Raw genomic sequence first — 17,436 nt, 5'->3', positions numbered from 1 at the left:
GAGTTTTAGTCTCTTCAAGCCTGGGTACGAGCTGGGCTAGGGAGATATGGAGGAGACTGTGGGGATATCTCTGGTATACCTCTCCTTGACCAAGCCTTCGTGCGGGCAGGACACTTTCCTACACCTCCTTATGGTCTGCTTCTATGACAGTGCTTGTCACTGGAACCCAGGACATTCTCTACGTGGGCCACTGCATCTGCAGTCCTGGATCTGGTCCATCAACACCCACGCACAGGCTGTTTTTTTCCTACAAGATCTCCCAGGAGTCAATATTGTCCATCTAAACAGCGTGAGGTCTCACTGTCTTCCACTCACAATTGGAAACCATAGCAAATAGAAGGAAAACCTTGACTTCCCTTGGATGCAGCCAAGCAGGACATTTATAGATGAGGTCAGTAATTTAACACCACCAAAATGCCAGTGACTTCACTGTTTCTCAGTCTCAGGACCACAGGGTGGTCTCCTGCCAGCGAGTCAGAGTTTGGCAGGTGCTCCGGGAACGCTCTGGAGCGGGATTCTGCAGGCGCAAGCAGAAACGGTGGAAACTGTGCTACCAGCCGAGAACAGTTTCTATTTTCGGGACATAGAGGCTCTGAGAGTTCAAACAAGGGATGGCTCTGGTGTTTTGGATTGACTCTTACGTTCCCAGGTCCCTGCCTCCTAAGACATTATGTGTTTCCCCCTCCAGGGCTGAAGTGATTCTGGGAAGCATCATCAAGAAGAAAGGCTGGAGGTAATGCATTCACCCTCATCACTCACCTGCCTTTAAAAAGACAGTCATTATTTTGTACCAGAGAATGAAAAACAAAAGTAGATGACAACTGACCAAAGGGTTGTCCAAAAAAAGTCAACTCTTAGTAATGAAATGATCTACAGTGGTTTGAAAATTACTTGTGCTTCAACTCTTATTGACTAGTCACTAGTCACAATGAATTACCTTGGGCTTGAGCTGAGAAGGAGGGAATGTTCTGGAGGTATTCATCCCTAAGGGAAAGGGACACTCTCATGGCTTATGACTGCCACTTATGGTACTTCAGTGAAGGAAGCTAGCTGACAGGAGCTGATTATTTATACACACATTTATTTTCACTGCTCCTTTTATGCACAACTCTGAATGCAAAGAAATGATGAACTAAGAAGTCCTTGGTATAAATGCCCCAAAGCTTTATCTGCCAATGTCTCCCCTGTATCCAGGAAGCCCTGTTGCCTGGGCATTCAAGAAAGTGCTTCAGCTTCTATCCTTAAGGGGCCATGTCCCATCCTCTCACCTGTAGCCAAAGCCAGTGGTAATAGTGGAAACCATAACATCTTGGGGGGCTGGACAGTCCCCTCCATTTCAGTATATGTGTCATTTCCCACTTCCTCCCCCACATGAGTGCAGAGTCAGACAGAGCCCAACACAGACCAGGGAACCAGTTTGGCGTCCTCTTCTGCTCTGGTGTAATCTCCAGTGAGGGCCAAATATATAACAATTCAACAGTATTAGTGAGACAGCTGTTCAAAGCGAACCCTGCACCATGCATGTATACACAGCTTGTATAAAATGTAGTCCAGGAAAAGGGGGTATTCTTGAAGAGTATAGGTCAGACTGATTTTACTATGCCATTCCACAAAGTATTTCAACTCCCTCTGGAGGGGAAACTAGAAGGGTCAAACAGAACTCCACATGTTCTTAGGGCTATTATCTCTTCACTCTTAGAAAAGTATTTGGTAGGAATACAGGGCCTTGTGGAAATAGAAAAACAGAAATTTATGGCATTGTCCACAAATTTTGGTGACCAAATTTCTCCCTCTGGCTTCTCTTCCTCCCCAACTCCAGGGACAGTAAAGGTGTTAAGAAAGGGCAGTATTCAACAGTAAGTGTGGAAAAATATTCATGCTCCCACCCAGTTCCCCACCTTGTCTGAGTTACCTTCCCACTCAGTACGTTGGTCCGCCCACCACTGCCCAAATAGAGACTATCGATTTCCTACCGCTACCGTAACTAGGTACCATAAACTCGATGGCTTAAACCAACAGAAATTTATTCTCTCACAGCTCTGGAGGCCAGAAGTCCAAAATCAAAGTTTGGGCTGAGCCACGCTCCCTCTGAAACTCTGGGTGGAATCCCTGCTTGCCTCTTCCCAGCTCCTGGGGGCGCTGGCATTTGTCAGTGTTCCTCAGCCGGCTCTTCAGCAGCTGCCTTTGTCATCATAGGGCTTTCTCCCCCAGTATGTGTCTGTGTCTTCTTATAAGGACACTGGTCACATTGGATGAAGGGCTCATCATTCTCCAGTACAACCTCATCTTCATTTAACTAGTTACATGTGTGATGAACATATTTTCAAATCAGCTGACATTCGGAGGTACGGGGGGTTAGGACTTTAGTAACATATCTGTCTGGGGACACAGTTCAGCCTATACCAGAGACCCTGGAGATGAGTCCACGAGCAGCCCAGTGAACTCTGCAGCGAGGGGTGGGCAACCGAGTACCCCTGAAACAGGAGGGGGCGTGTCAGTGCTGTGGCTCCTTCCCCCTGGCTGCCCAGAGAACATGTACCCATCATTCTCCATAGTTTGCAGACCCTATTTGTGCCTATGAGAAAGTAGATTAATATGCATCTTCCACAAACTGCCTTTTGGTCTTGCAAATAAAAAGTCAAGCTCTCACCAGGCCACAGAATATTGGTGTCTGTTCACTGCAGCCAGCAGAAAGCTGGTGAAAAGATAAACTATATTATCATAGCGTGGAGCCCATAGAGGCACTTTCTACTCGGACATACTCAGCTTCTAGTCCCAGTGCCATCACTTGGCTGGTTGTGCTGCCCAGGACGAGTTACTTCCCTTCTTCGAGTCTGAGTTTCTCCACCTGTCATAGCTGTTCAAAAGGTGTCATGCTGGCAAAGTGACATAAGGAGTGCGAAGGTATTTTGAAGGCTGTTCTGCATCAAAGTGAAACATCCCTGTGATCATTCTTCACCCATTCTAAATGCTCCTGTGAAGTGAAGGATAATTTGCCAGGTTGCTGTCTACTCTTGCTGTCTGAACGTTAGCGTTCGTGTGCACAGCCACATAGGCCTAGCATTTTACAGGAAGCCCGACTCGGAAGAGTAAGTCTATGGCAGTTGTATCTGAGGAGAATGTGCAGCTTTGGCAGGCCCAAAGGCTCTGAATCATCAAGAGGGCTGAGTTCATTTTTTGAAATAATATTTCGTCCAGCCTTTTGCTGAAGTTCTGAAAATGTTTGCCAAAGGAGACCTGGCTCCCCCTGGCAGGTCACTTCTCTACTAGGTCTCACAGGGTTCAAGGATCGACCTGGGAAGTGTATCAGTTCCTCTGGGTGTGTAGTCTCCCGATGCTTGTAACTGGAGACCTTCCGTTACGGGGATTCACACTATTTTTCAGGGAATTAACTTCAGTGGGATGGGTTGCTGACATTTTCTACAAATCCTTCTTGTAGCAGCCGCGTTGTCAGAATTGTCACCGCTATCCCCATTGGTTTCCATCAACCACATGAGGCTTTTATACCTGAGGGTCCCGCTATGTCACCGCTACAGATGATGAAATTTTATAAATGCCGTATGGCAAATACTCCCTAAGTTTGGTCTTAATGATTTTTTGAGTCACAAATGATTTTTTTCTAGATGAGTTCAATTGAATTGCATACCCAGAGAACCAAAATACGCTAAGAGCTTCCCAATTGTGAATTATATGACCATAGTTCTCCAGACCTATTTCTCATTCCCCGATCAGAATGGAATTTCCTCTCTTTGGGTATGGTTTTGAGAAAGTACTATGTTTGCTGACAGGATTTGCACATTTTATTACCTTAAGATAAGGATTTTTGGACTATTTTCCTAAAGTAACATTTCCATTCAATAAGGCACTTGTAGAAATTTTATTCCTACTTATTGCCCATTATAATTTACTTCATTGTTCATATTTCCATGTAGTCAATTCCTGCCTGTGAGTGGAATGGTTGGATAGGGTAGTGACTCAGAGCCACTAGGTCCATGGAGGGTGGACTTACTCCCGGGAGAGTTCACGCTTCATCAAAATTATGTCAGATACTAAGTTAAGTGTTAGTTGGTGGCTGTTTGTTTGAGATCCTGAAGCAATGCATCCTTCCAGTCCTTTTGTCTCCCCTTCTCATGTGCCATTGCTGACGCTCCAGGTCTACCTCTCATCTTCGCTCTGCCACCACCTGCCCCTGTAGTCACAGCCCTGTGCCTCCTCCATCAGCACCTCCGGGTAAAGGGCCCTTCCATTCGGCCTCTTCCTGTGGGATCTGGCTTGAGGTACTCAGTCACTAGCTCCTCTCCGATCTTATTTTGCAGTGATAGGAATGAACAAATTTATCTTTCTACCAATTTTTTTAAATGTGAAGTAAAATAATTTTTTTGTGTTATAATAATAATATGACAGTATAATAGCCAGCAATTTATTTAATATTTCTCTGTGTGTATTTTTCTGTTTAATATACAGGAGGTCCAGCCTGGTCATTACAACCAAACTCTACTGGGGTGGAAAGTAAGTTAAATACCTTTTGTTTTTTCCTATTTGACAGGAAACAACTAGTACTTTGTGCTTTTATCTTTGTAGGCAACCATTTTATATCTATTATAGCAAAATTAATTGGTTTAGAGAGAAAGATGATTGTTTCTCACTTGAAGGAAATAGCAATTAACTTCAATTCAATTTTAGGTAGATAATTCCAAAGAAATTCAGTGCAAAGCATGTGGTCGCTTGTTACTAAGGGATTCATGGAGAGTCTTCAAATACCACCTTCACACTTAAAACCATTTCTAACATAGAGTTCAAATTTTGGGAAAAGGAAATAAGCACATAGCATCACAGAAGAAAAGCTACTCAAATCACCAGAACTCAGAGATTCCTATGGAATGCAAAGATAAAAATATCTTGTCTGGCCCCGCACGTAAGTCTCTGATCATTTCTGCCGAGGGCTCTGGAAGTGCTGACCAAAGGGGCATCTCATCGGAGAATAACACAAAGCTTCCTGTCTCCCTCGTTGTCAGGCCACATGAAAGAGACGTCCTCTCTCTGGTGTGGGATGCAGAGCAAATGTCAGAGGATGAGTTGCCCTCTGATGAACCTGCTGGCGTTTGAACTGGTACATTATCCAGCAGGACTTAGAAGTCTGGCCTTTAAGACAAATATGTATGAATGCAACAAGCTGTTCCATACACTTTTCATGGAAATCTCAAAGATGTCTCAACAAAAACCAAGTATGAATAAAACCTTATTTACCTTCCTGTAATTTATAGGGAATAGTTAAAAACAAAATCGGAGGCAGAGGCCAGTTTTTTATAAATCTTCTAATCAAAATGTATGTGCGTACACATACACACACACACCCCCACTCATATTTTATTGCTGTTTTTGAGCTTGCTTATGATGAATACAAAAACAAAAAAGGAACTTAGATTTTTACTATTGTGTAGTCTATACAATGATAAAGCAACACAGTGCCTATGAGAAATGTGTGGGACTTTCGCTGTCTGTGCGCTGATTCGTGGTACCATGGCTTGGGGCTTCTGCAGCGGAGCTCAAAACCCGGCCTATCATTTAGAAATAATCAGGGAGTAAGACAATCTGCAAGAACCAACGTGCGGTAGAGTATTACATGTAGTATTATATAACATAAAAGATGCAAAGTCACCAAAGACAAATGGTGCCTATGCTTACAAAAGAGGTCGCCAAAAATATTGATGTTGGAGAAACATGTCATCAATACTTTAAAACACAGGGACCACATTTCTTTCTAATCGACCAGAGCTTGAGAATGGTCTGAAAAGGCAAAAGTCCTGGTTAAAAGTTGGTCATCTTCAGACACTAATTTAAAGACTTTGTTTTATCACATTTTAAAAGACAGTAGTTGTTCATTTCTTTTGAAAGTCAAAAGGCACTTTCAGATTTGCTTCCTTTCTCAGAAAAGCTAATGGCACCAGCAGCATGGCAATAATTATAACAAGCTCACAAACTTCTAACAAGTATTGTATTGTATTGTATTGTATTGTATTGTATTGTATTGTATTGTATTTGCTTAGGGTTGGTAAGAACAAGGTGGGAAGGTTGAGCTGTGTGTCAGATTGTATATGGACCGGACATGGGTGGCTGACTAATTATTACCATGGTGTGGTGGCAGAGGTGGTTGATTCATTGCCTGGGGTCCCCAGAGAAAAGAGGCTCAGTATGATGCCCACCTGCCTTCTCTCCTCAGCCTGCAGTGGTGTAGAATTTTCCAAGAACAGGGTATAAAATTAGCAGTTCAGTCCAGAATCTAGAATGGTTATTCTTCTGTACTTTTGCAACAGCGATAAAAGAAAGCACACACCACTCAAAGTCATTTGCTTCTTTTTCTTGTTAGAGCTGAAACGGAAAGAGGGTTGTCAAGAAAACATATAATTGAAGGTAGGTACTGCTGCTTCATTTACTTTCACTTGTGGGCTGCTGATTCAAGACAGGTTATCAACCAAATAGGTTCAAAGCACATTGGGAGGGAGGAAACTCGCTATAAGAAGAGCCACAGTCAAGCGGGTTTCTTCCTAGGGTTGAGTGTGGGGAGTATAGTGACACAGGGAAGAAGGGAAATTCAGAAAAAGGCTAAATTTTCTAGAATTCTTATCATTTACAGTTGTGCTAACATTAATAAAACTTTCATAAGGCCTTTGAAAAGAGTTTTAATTATATATAATTTATAAACCACAAAAGTTTACCCATTCAAAGTGTACAATTCACTGTTCCTGAGTATAATTAGAGTTGTGCAGTCATCCCCATAATTTAATTTTAAAACATTTTCATTTCCCCAAAAGAAGCCTTCTACCCACTAGTAGTCCCCTCTGATCCCCTCCTTACTCTCTCTCCCTCAGCCCCAAGCAACCACGTGTCTATTTTTATCTCAAATCTATAGATTTGCCAGTTCTGGCCATTTCATATAAATAAGCGAGATAGCACGATACGTGATATTTTGTGATGGGCTTCTTTCACTTAACATGATGTTCCTCCATGTTGTAGCGTGTGTCAGTACTTCATTCCCTTTTATTGACAAATAAAATTTCATTCTATGGCCCTGGCTGGTGTAGCTCAGTGGATTGAGCATGGGCCTGCGAACCACACGATCGCGGTTCGATTCCCAGTCAGGGCACATGCCTGGGTTGCAGGCCAGTTCCCAGCAGGGGACTCATGAGAGGCAACCATACACTGATGTTTCTCTCCTTCTCTCCTTCCCTTCCCTTCTAAAGATAAATAAATAAAAGTCTTTTAAAAAATTTCATTGTATGACTATACCAGATTCTGTTTATTCATTCATCAATTAATGGGCATTTGGGTTGCTTCACTTTCTGACTATTACATGAATGATGCTATTGTAAACATTTGTATACATGTTTTATGTGGACATATGTTAAGATTGCTACACTTTTAAAAAAGAGTATATATGCATGGAAAAAAATTGTACAAATTGCCCCTGGGTGATTCATTCATAAAGCCATTGCTTTGGGGATGGCACTCAAAACTCTGTACAGCTTAGAAACAAACAGGCCTGCGAGAACCGTTGCCTAGTAGAGTGCTTTACCGTGAGGATTATGGGAATTGTCAGGAATTTTCATTTATTCCTTTCTGGCCTATATATTACAAAATGTTACATTTACACCTTTTGCAATTAAAAAAAAACAATGTTAAAAGGGGCGGCCATATATTTCCAACATCTTTATACAAGTTCATGAACTATTTCATGAAAGTCCAAGATTTTGTAACTTTAGATTCATAACTTTAGACTCATTCAGACAAATGATTTTTAATAACTCGTGTTATTTATGAAATACCCAAGTCACCAAAACTATAAAGTATAGTCCCACCACTTCAAAAATAAAAGTAGATTAGAAGGTAAAGTCCTGCCCTTGCCCACCTCCTCTTCTCTCACAGTTTGACAATCTGGTGCCCATCCTTCCCAGCTTTTCCCTGTAGTTCCACTGACTTATTCATGTACAACCATGTACAACCTACCTATAAATGCAAAAACATATGTGTTAAACCAATGGAAGTAAGCTATATGTATGAACCTAAACTTTACTTTTTTCTCCACTAAAATAAATCTAGACACATATGTATACACATACACATATAACTTATGAGTTATTTACATTTTAGTATTATAAAGAATTGTGCAAATGACCATTCTTATGTAAATGAGATAGGAACTGGAAGTGGCATTGGTAAGTCAAAGAATAATGCATATTTTAACATGAACTTATTTTCTTTTTCTTTTTAAATTGTTCATTCTATTGCAGCTGTCCCAGGTTTTTCTCTTTTGCCGCACCCTACCCAGCCCATTCCTCTCACCTGCAATCAGTCCCCTCTCATTGTCCATGTCCATGGGTCATTATTCATGTTGTTTATTCCCCTTCCTTTCCTTTCACCGTTCCCCATCTCCCTTCTCCGCTCCTACAGCTATCAGTCTCTTCCATGTTTCCATGTCTCTGGTTCTCTTTTTCTCTTTAGTTTATTTTGTTCATTAGATTCCAGTTATAAGTGAGGTCATATGGTATTTCTCTTTCACCAACCCGCTTATTTCATTTAGCATAATTGTCTCCAGTTCCATCCATGAAGTTGCAGAGGGTAGGACTTCTTTCTTTCTGCTGCATAGTATTCCATTGTGTAAATGTACAGCAGTTTTTTAATTCATTCACTTACTGATGGACACTTGAGCTGTTTCCAATAGTTGGCTATTGTAAATTGTGCTGCTGTGAACATTAAAGTACATAAGTTCTTTTGGTATTTCAGGATTCTTAGGGTTTATTCCCAGCAGTGGAATTGCTGGGTCAAAGGAAGTTCTATTTTTAGTTTTCTGAGGAAATGCCACACTGTTTTCCACAGTGGCTGCACCAGTCTACATCCCTGTGAACTGGGTTCCCTTTTCTCCACATCCTCACCATCATTTGTTGTTTGTTGATTTATTAATGATGGCCATTCTGACCGGTGTGAGGTGATATCTCACTGTGGTTTTAATTTGCATCTTTCTGATAACTAGTGATTGGGCATTTTTCATATGTCTATGGGCCCTCTGTATGTCCTCCCTGGAGAAGTGTCTATTCCGGTCCTTTGCCCATTTTTTAATTGGATTGTTTGTCTTCCTGGTGTTGAATCATGAGTTCTTTATATATTTTGGAGATTAAACCCTTGTCCAATGTATCATTGCCAAATATGTTTTCCTATATAGCTGGTTCCTTTTTCATTTCGATAATGGTTTCTTTAGCCATGCAGAAACTTTTTAATTTGATGTAGTCCCATTTGTTTATTTTTTCCTTTATTTCTCTTGTCCTAGGAAATATACTGGCAAAAATATTGCTATGTGAAATATCTGAAATTTTACTGCCTATGTTTTCCACTACAACTTTTATGGTATTATAACTTAGAGTTAAGCCTTTTGTCCATTTGGAGTTTATTCTGGTGTATGGTATAATTTGGTGGTCTACTTTCATTTACTGCACGTACCAGTCCAGTTCTCCCAACACCATTTATTGAAGAGACTGTTTTACTCCCATTGTATGCTTCTGCTTCCTTTGTCAAATGTTAATCGACCATAGAGACATGGGTTTATTCCTGGGTGATCTACATAGATCTGGGTGATCTACATGTGTCTGTTTTCATGCCAGTAACAGACTGTCTTGATTACAGTGGCCTTGTAGTATACTTTAACATCAAGTATTGTGATTCTTCCAACTTTGTTTTTCTTTTTCAGAATTGCCAAGGCTACTCTGGGTCTTCTTTGGTTCCATATACATTTTTAGAATATTTGTGCTAGATCTGTGAAATGTGTCATTGGTATTTTCATAGGAGTTGCATTGAATCTGTAGATTGCTTTGGGTAGTATAGACATTTTATTGATGTTAATTCTTCTAATCCATGAACACAGTATATATATAAATCTGATGGATGAGCTAGTTCTGTTTGTTTGCTTATTTATATATTTATTTATGCATTTCTTTATTTGTTTGAGTTTCTTTTCATAATTTTGTTTTACTTTTCCTGGGAATTAACTTCATATTTTAGGCTATTTTTCTTTGGAGCTGTTTGTCTTGGTTTTATTAATGTGTAGCAGTTCTTTGTACATTAATGATGTTCACTCTTTGTTGGTTACATGCATTGCCAATGTTTTCTCCCAGGCTGTCATTTCATTGTGAACTTTTCTCTCCTGTGAAAGAGAATGTTGAATTTGAAGACATTCAGCCCAGTTTGCAAGTTGGGAATCTTTACTGACCTATAAAGTTATCTTTTTGGAAATATCTTAGACTTCTACTGGAAAACTAATAGTTGCAGTATTCAATCATTTAACTTAAAATGGAAACTTGGAAGCCAAATCTTGGCATATATATATACACACACACACACACACACACACACGTATACACACACACATATATCACATATATATACACATGCATATATACATACATATTATATTTGATTGTTGTTTCTGCAGTTTTTGTTTGAGTTTGGAAATTCTCAGTAATTAATTTTTAAAATACTTGTATGCATTTTGAGCTCTGAAATCAGACAAACATTAGTTGGAGTTCCACCCCTGGCATTTATGAGCTGGGGGACTTGGTGCATGTTACTTAACCTTACTAAGTCTGCATTTCCTTAACTATAAAATGGGCCATAAATATTCCTACCTTATTATGTCACTATACATACATTGAAATTAGGTCATTTGTATTGAGTACAGTGTCTGCCATATAATAAACACTTAATAAATGTCATCATCACCATCATCATCGCTCTTACTAGTGCGGCTGCTCATCACCATTCCGTGGATGAGGACACCCGTTGCTAAAATAGGAGACATTCTCAGGCTGCTGCAATGAATGACCCCATTCTAGCACTAGAGGAAGCTTCCAAATTCCCTCACCCAAACAAAGTCCCTTCTCAGGCCTTGGTGTCCAGTTTGACATTGTAAAGTCAGACCCACCCAAATGGTTACCATTCCTGCTCTAGCATCTGCCCTCTTGACTTGTGTCATCTGACAAAGTTCGTCGGTAAGAAATAAACCCAAGCAGACTTTAGCAACAAACTGAACAAACAAAGCAGCAGTGTGTTGCCTACAGAGGCCTTGTTTTCTTTTTCTTTTTACTCTAATTGATTAAAAAAGAGATCCAGAGAATGGTTTATACTGGCAATCAACAAAGAAACAAAATTGAAGAGAAACAGAAGAGCGTGCTACTGGGCTTTTTACCGAATCTCCATTGCTTTAATTTTTAGTAGCATCTGTTCATAATTTTAGAATTCTCTCTTTTTTTAAATCAGTTTTCTTGAAGCCTCATACAACTTAATAGAAATATCTTGACTTCACTCTCCTTTTATTTTTTAATTTAGATTTTATTTACCTATTTTTAGAGAGGGGGAAAGACAGGGGGAAGGAGAGGGAGGGACATCAATGTGTGGTTGCCTCTTGAGCACCCTCCAGCTGAGGACCTGGTCTACAACCCAAGAATGCACCCTGACTGGGAATCAAACCAGCAACTTTTTAGTTCTCAGGCCAGCACTCAATCCCCTGAGCCATACTAGCCAGGGAAAATTCTCTCTCCTTTTAAATAAGTCAGGAATTCTCGAAGGAACTAATCTCTCAGGATGGATAAACCAGTTCATCTGAAATTCAAATTGACCCAGATTCAAACTTTGACACAAAATTTCAAACTTTCAAGATTGAAAAAAAATTGGAATCAATTATTACTGTGGTGTTATTATTGCTATTATTTTATAGTTCATAGTTTCATCCAAAGACAAAAATTGTTCATGAGTACAAGAGAGTCAGCACAAAGGATATTTCTAGGCTGGCTAGAATTAGGGAATTGAGTGAATTTTGCAGGAAAAAATGGGGGAAGACATTGGATTTCTAAGACCCAAAAAGGTTTGAATGACTTAGAAAATTTGGGTTTTGTTAGTACTTGTCCTGTGACGAAAGCGACCTGACTTGGCATTGGAGATTTGTACACACATTACATTTGAGAACTGCTTTTAAAGGATAAGACAGAAGCCCGATTCATGTAGAGTTCAGGCCGCTTGTGTGCTGGGTGACCTTGGCCACCAGACATAGCTTATAAAGTGTAAAATGTGCCTGACATGCACATAATGTAGTTTTGAAAAAAATCATATGAAAGACCTTTCAAAGAGCCCAAAGTCCTTGACTTGGAGCCAGTTAGGAATAACATTCTCCTTAGATTCACAAGGTTGGCAGAAATTTCCCTAACAGGTTAATTATATCCATTTAGAATCCCAGAGTCCTTGCAGGCTCCAAAAGTCCATCTATTCATTTACCATTCTACAAACATTCATTAAGCCCGAATTTATGCCAGTGTTAAAATTCAGTAGGTAAAATTTCTTTGGTATCTAACATGAAAGAATAAAAATGGTTTGGTAAGCCAAAGCATAAGAATAAATTATTTGCATACTTTTATACATCCCGTGTACAAGTCTGTATTTGCCTTTGATGTAAATAACAGTTTTCTCACGATTCAAAACACAAACCCACCATCATTGTTTTAGGAATAGAAAGAGAAAATAATCTGAGAAAGCTGTGCTTAAACTATTTTAGTGAATGGCAAATGTTAAACTCTCCTGTCTAAATTATTTTTTCAAAAAAAGATAATTTATGATTTTTAGTAAAAAAAAATAATTTCATAACAAATGGATTCCCTACAGAATTCCTTCTCAGTGTATCAGGTTCATAGTGACTGAAATTATCCAGCAGGATAATCAAGCTTTATAATAGGAGATGCAGGCACATATATTGTTCTAATACAGTGCAGTCTTTATTTAAAAGAAAAAAGCAAGTGTGCGTTAAATCGTGACTGGGAGGTCTGCCAAGAAGAACCTGGAAAATTATATAGGGAAACTGTATGCATTACTTATGGCAACTTTCTTTCAAGCTAGATAGGAAATCGAATGTGTGGTGGGTACAAAAGATGACAGTGCAGCATATTTTAGTGTAACCCTCGCAGAATCCCCAGACTATCGATTTCCTCATCTCTGCGTGTAGACACGCATCACTAGGCACCTGATCCGCTTCTCTGCCAATCTGGACTGAGCATATGTCTTTAGATAGTGGCCTGTAAAACAGGCTTAAATTGATTTAAGGATCACCTTGTAAACAATACAGTTCCCGTTACACTTCAAAACCTAAGACAAAAGTGAACTTAGATTTCTCTTTACTGTAGTCACTTGAAAGCCATTTCCTTTGCATAACATAATTTATTATCTTGTGGACTTTCGAGAAATTGCCAGTTAATTTCTAGACATTCCTCAAGGGCAGGGAGCATTTCCCCTGCTTCTCTTGTATTCGTTCCCACAGATACTGGGTTGGTGTCCAGGGACAGGCTCATGTCAAAAATGCCTTCAGCAAGTGCACTCACTGCGCTGGAGCACTTTCCTCCTCAGGTTGATTATCATTAGTTGTCAGGAGGCCCCTCTGGAACCAAGGTTAATGCATTTGTGTAGGTCTACTTAAACGCAGAACAATGCCTGGCTGCAGGCCAGTGCTCAACGAACATTTGCTAAATGGAAATACAAGTTGACAATTTGTTTATAGGAAATAAATCCTAAATGGCTCTCAAGGAGACATTTTAAAAAATATATATTTAATTGATTATGCCATTACAGTTGTCCCATCTTCCCCCCTTTATTCACCTCTACCCTGCACACCCGTCCCACCTGCATTCCCTACCTTTAGTTCAAATCCATGGGTTCTACATAAAAGTTCTTTGGCTTCTACATTTCCTATACTATTCTTAACCGCCCCCTATCTATTTTCTACCTACCATTTATACTACTTATTCTCTGTACCTTTTCCCCCTCTCTCCCTACCCCACTTCCCTGCTGATAACCCTCCATGTGATCTCCATTTCTGTGGTTCTGTTCCTGTTCTAGTTGTTTGCTTAGTTTGTTTTTGTTTTGTCCTTTTTAGATTCAGTTGTTAATTGCGGTAAGTTTGTTGTCATTTTACTGTTCATATCTTTTATTTTCTTTTTCTTAGATAAGTCCCTTTAACATTTCATATAATAAGGGCTGGGTGGTGATGAAGTCCTTTAACTTTACCTTATCTGGGAAGCACTTTATCTACCCTTCCATTCTAAATAATAGCTTTGCTGGGTAGAGTAATCTTGGATATAGGTCCTTGCCTTTCATGACTTGGAATACTTCTTTCCAGCCCCTTCTTGCCTGTAAGGTCTCTTTAGAGAAATCAGCTGGTAGTCCTATGGGAACTCCTTTGTAGGTAACTATCTCCTTTTCTCTTGCTGCTTTTAAGATTCTCTCCTTACCTTTAATCTTAGGTGATGTAATTATGATGTGCGTTGGTGTGTGCTTCCTTGGATCCAACTACTTTGGGACTCTCTGAGCTTTCTGGACTTCTTAAAAGTCTATTTCCTTTGCTAGATTGGGGAAGTTCTCTTTCATTCTTTTTCAAATAAGTTTTCAATTTTTTGCTCTTGCTCTTCTCCTTCTGGCACCCCTATGATTCAGATGTTGGAATGTTTAAACTTGTCCTGGAGGTTCCTAAGCCTCTTCTCAATTTTTCTGAGTTCTTATTTCTTCATTCTGTTCTGATTGAATGTTTCTTTCTTCCTTCTGCCCCAAACCATTGATTTGAGTCCCGGTTTCCATCTCATCACTGTTGGTTCCCTGTACATTTTCCTTTATTTCACTTTTTATTTTTTCCTCTAATTTGTAACCATATTCAACCAATTCTGTGAGCTTCCTCATTAACAGTGTTTGAACTCTGCATCTGATAAATTGGCTATCTCTTCTTGGCTTAGTTGTATTTTTCTGGAGCCTTGATCTATTCTTTCATTTGGGCCATAATTTTTTTGTCTCAACATGCCTGTTATGTATAAGGGGCGGAGCCTTAGGTATTCACCAGGGTGGGGCAACCACATCATTGTGTTGTGACGCTGTATGTGGTGGAGGGGTCCAAGAGGGAACAGTGCCATTTGCTCCACTCTCTGCCGGTTTTCAGTCCCTTCCCCCACTACCCACAATCAAATTGGGCTCTTCTAGTGCTGATTCCAGGGTGGGTGGGTTTGTGTCCATTCCAGGACCTTGTGGGTCTCTCCAGTGAACGCTCTTGTGAGGGTGGGAGTTTCTCCTGCTGCCTCAACCCTCACAGGTTTTTTTCAATCAGAGGTTTTGAAGCTTTATTTCCTCAAGCTGGAACTCTGGGTTGCATGGTCTGTCCTGCTCCCCAGTTGTTCCCTCTGGTTTATCCGCATGAGAATATGGGACCACCCTGTCCGCCAGCTGCCACCCTGCTGTGAGTCCTCTCCACCACCCCGCCCATCTCTACTCCTACTGATCTGGATGAATGTTTCTTCTTTAACTCCTTGGTTGTCAGACTTGCATACAGTTTGATTTTCTGGCAGTTCTGGTTGGATTTTGTTTTTAAATTTGTTGTTGTCCTTTTGGTTGTGCAAGGAGGCACAGTGTGTCTACCTGTGCCTCCATCTTGGCCAGAAGTCCTAAAGGATACATGTCTTTCTGTTGCTATGATTTAGCTATTTTTACAAGATCAAAGTATCCAGATAGGAAGAGAAAGGACTACCTGATGTGGTTTACAATCACATGAAAAGTCAAAGAAGAAACTTCATCTAGCTCCATATTGTCTTTGGGCAGATGAGGAACCTAAGACCCAGACAGGCTAAGAGACATAGACGGGGTCATTCAACACAGCCCAAATTAGTGCTCTGGATCCCAAACCCTGTTCCTCACCTACATACACATAGAGGTCGGCCTGAATGGCAGACTGGTTCATCAGGTTGCCAAGAGCTCCACGTAGTGGTCGACTGATACACTGTTCAGACTTATAGTGGCTCTCACTACCACCTCTCCCAGTCTGCTTTTCGGTTGACTTCTTCATTTTACTAAGAGTCACTTCGTTTCTCATGCAAAAATCTGAGTCATCCTTGAGTCCTCTGTCTCCAAACTCTCTATCCAGCAGACCAGCAAGTCCTCTTATTTCTGGTTATACAACTTGTCCCCAAATTAAACACTTTTCACCAACTCTGCCCAAGTTTGATCTGGGGCAGTAATGTCCTTAGTGGTCTCCCTCCCTACTTTCCCTCTTGTTCCCTACAGGTCATCCTCAGCCCGCCGAATGATCGGTTGAAAATGGAAATCTACCCTATTAAATATTTCAGGGAAATATTACTTCTCTGTTTCATTCCCATTTCCTTACCTTCCAGTTTCCAACCAATGTTTTTCCATCTCATGAAGAGTAAAATCCACAATTTATATCACAGGTTACAAGACTTGAGATTTTCAGTGTGAGTGGATAGTGTCTCATAGGGGCACAATCTCCTTTTACTCTGCTTCAAAGTAAGAGTAGGGATGGGGGGATCAGTAACATGATGCAACACATCATTTCTTACATGAGTACACATGAATCTATGCTTTCCAGAGAAAGAATTGAAAGGTAAGGAATGATCAAATACAATGACTCTATATACAGTTCACACCATTATTCAGGGTACACATTATTAAATGAATCTATATCGATAGATACTCTTAATATGACTTTTAGCTCCTTGGGGATGAATACAATGTCCATAGATCCTTATACTCTGAGAGCCCAGCTCAGTTTCAGAATCAATTTGGGATTCAGAACATGCTTACTGCCCAGAAGAGTAAGTGACTTAAGTCATGACTGATCACACAGCCTCACAACAGGGCCAAGTCAGTCACAGCTTCTTCTCCTGCTTATTCTCAGCTCATGCTGAGCTGCTTAGAAGAGACACAGAAGGAGAGCACCGTCATCAGAAAGGAGTGTGTTGTATCCAGTGCCATGCATGGGCCAGAACGTCACTAAATGTGTCCCTCCAAAACCAGTGGGTCTAGTGAAAATCTCTGGTATTTAATCCTTGGCACCTCTCATTCTGAACCTTTCCAGATGTGACCACCACTGTTACAATGACCACATTCCTATAGACCATTGCATTTACAAAGTACTTGACAACTGATTTGATTTGCTCTCTGGAGCAGCAATTCTGAAGGTAGTGTACACTGTGATCCTCACTGCAGATCAAAGAACTGAGTCACCAGAAAAAGGTAAAATAAACCAAGTGAGACCACACAGTGTGCTGGGATAGATTTCCAACCTTTCAAATCTTGTAACACCCTATTTAGTTGTTTGCTTCACTGTCTTGTCCTCCCCTTACCTCCCCTATGTATATGATTGCTTCCAAAAAGTGGCTCAGATCAGAGTGCTTTTTAAGGTAAATGTAATTGTGATCTGCCTCTTGAAGAAGCTGGTAATACCCTGAGCCTGAAAGTCACCACAGCTTTTCCAGAGCAGGCGTTAGACCTCGTAACACCTGTCTGCCCTCATCTCTTCATCAGCTCTCCTTTTAACAAGTTGCCACCAGGGACAGTCCTTTCTCAGTGAGTGAA

General features: G+C 40.5%; 1 protein-coding gene across 2 annotated transcripts in view; it reads left to right on the top strand.

Moving 5' to 3' along the window:
* KCNAB1 (potassium voltage-gated channel subfamily A regulatory beta subunit 1) overlaps window positions 1-17,436 on the top strand; it is a 312,471-nt gene that overhangs the window by 245,733 nt on the left and 49,302 nt on the right. For both annotated transcript variants that reach the window (XM_037046673.1, XM_037046674.1), the window contains exons 5-7: window positions 689-733; window positions 4,465-4,509; window positions 6,368-6,411. In XM_037046673.1, the coding sequence (XP_036902568.1) occupies window positions 689-733; window positions 4,465-4,509; window positions 6,368-6,411 (134 nt within the window). The remainder of the gene's footprint in view (window positions 1-688; window positions 734-4,464; window positions 4,510-6,367; window positions 6,412-17,436) is intronic.

This window comes from Sturnira hondurensis, unplaced genomic scaffold (genome assembly GCF_014824575.4).
Source record: "Sturnira hondurensis isolate 20B ecotype Veracruz unplaced genomic scaffold, ASM1482457v3 Scaffold0005279, whole genome shotgun sequence".
Lineage (NCBI taxonomy): Eukaryota > Metazoa > Chordata > Mammalia > Chiroptera > Phyllostomidae > Sturnira > Sturnira hondurensis.
Note: the sequence above shows the minus strand (reverse complement) of the source record. Positions and strands in the feature narration are given on the sequence as shown.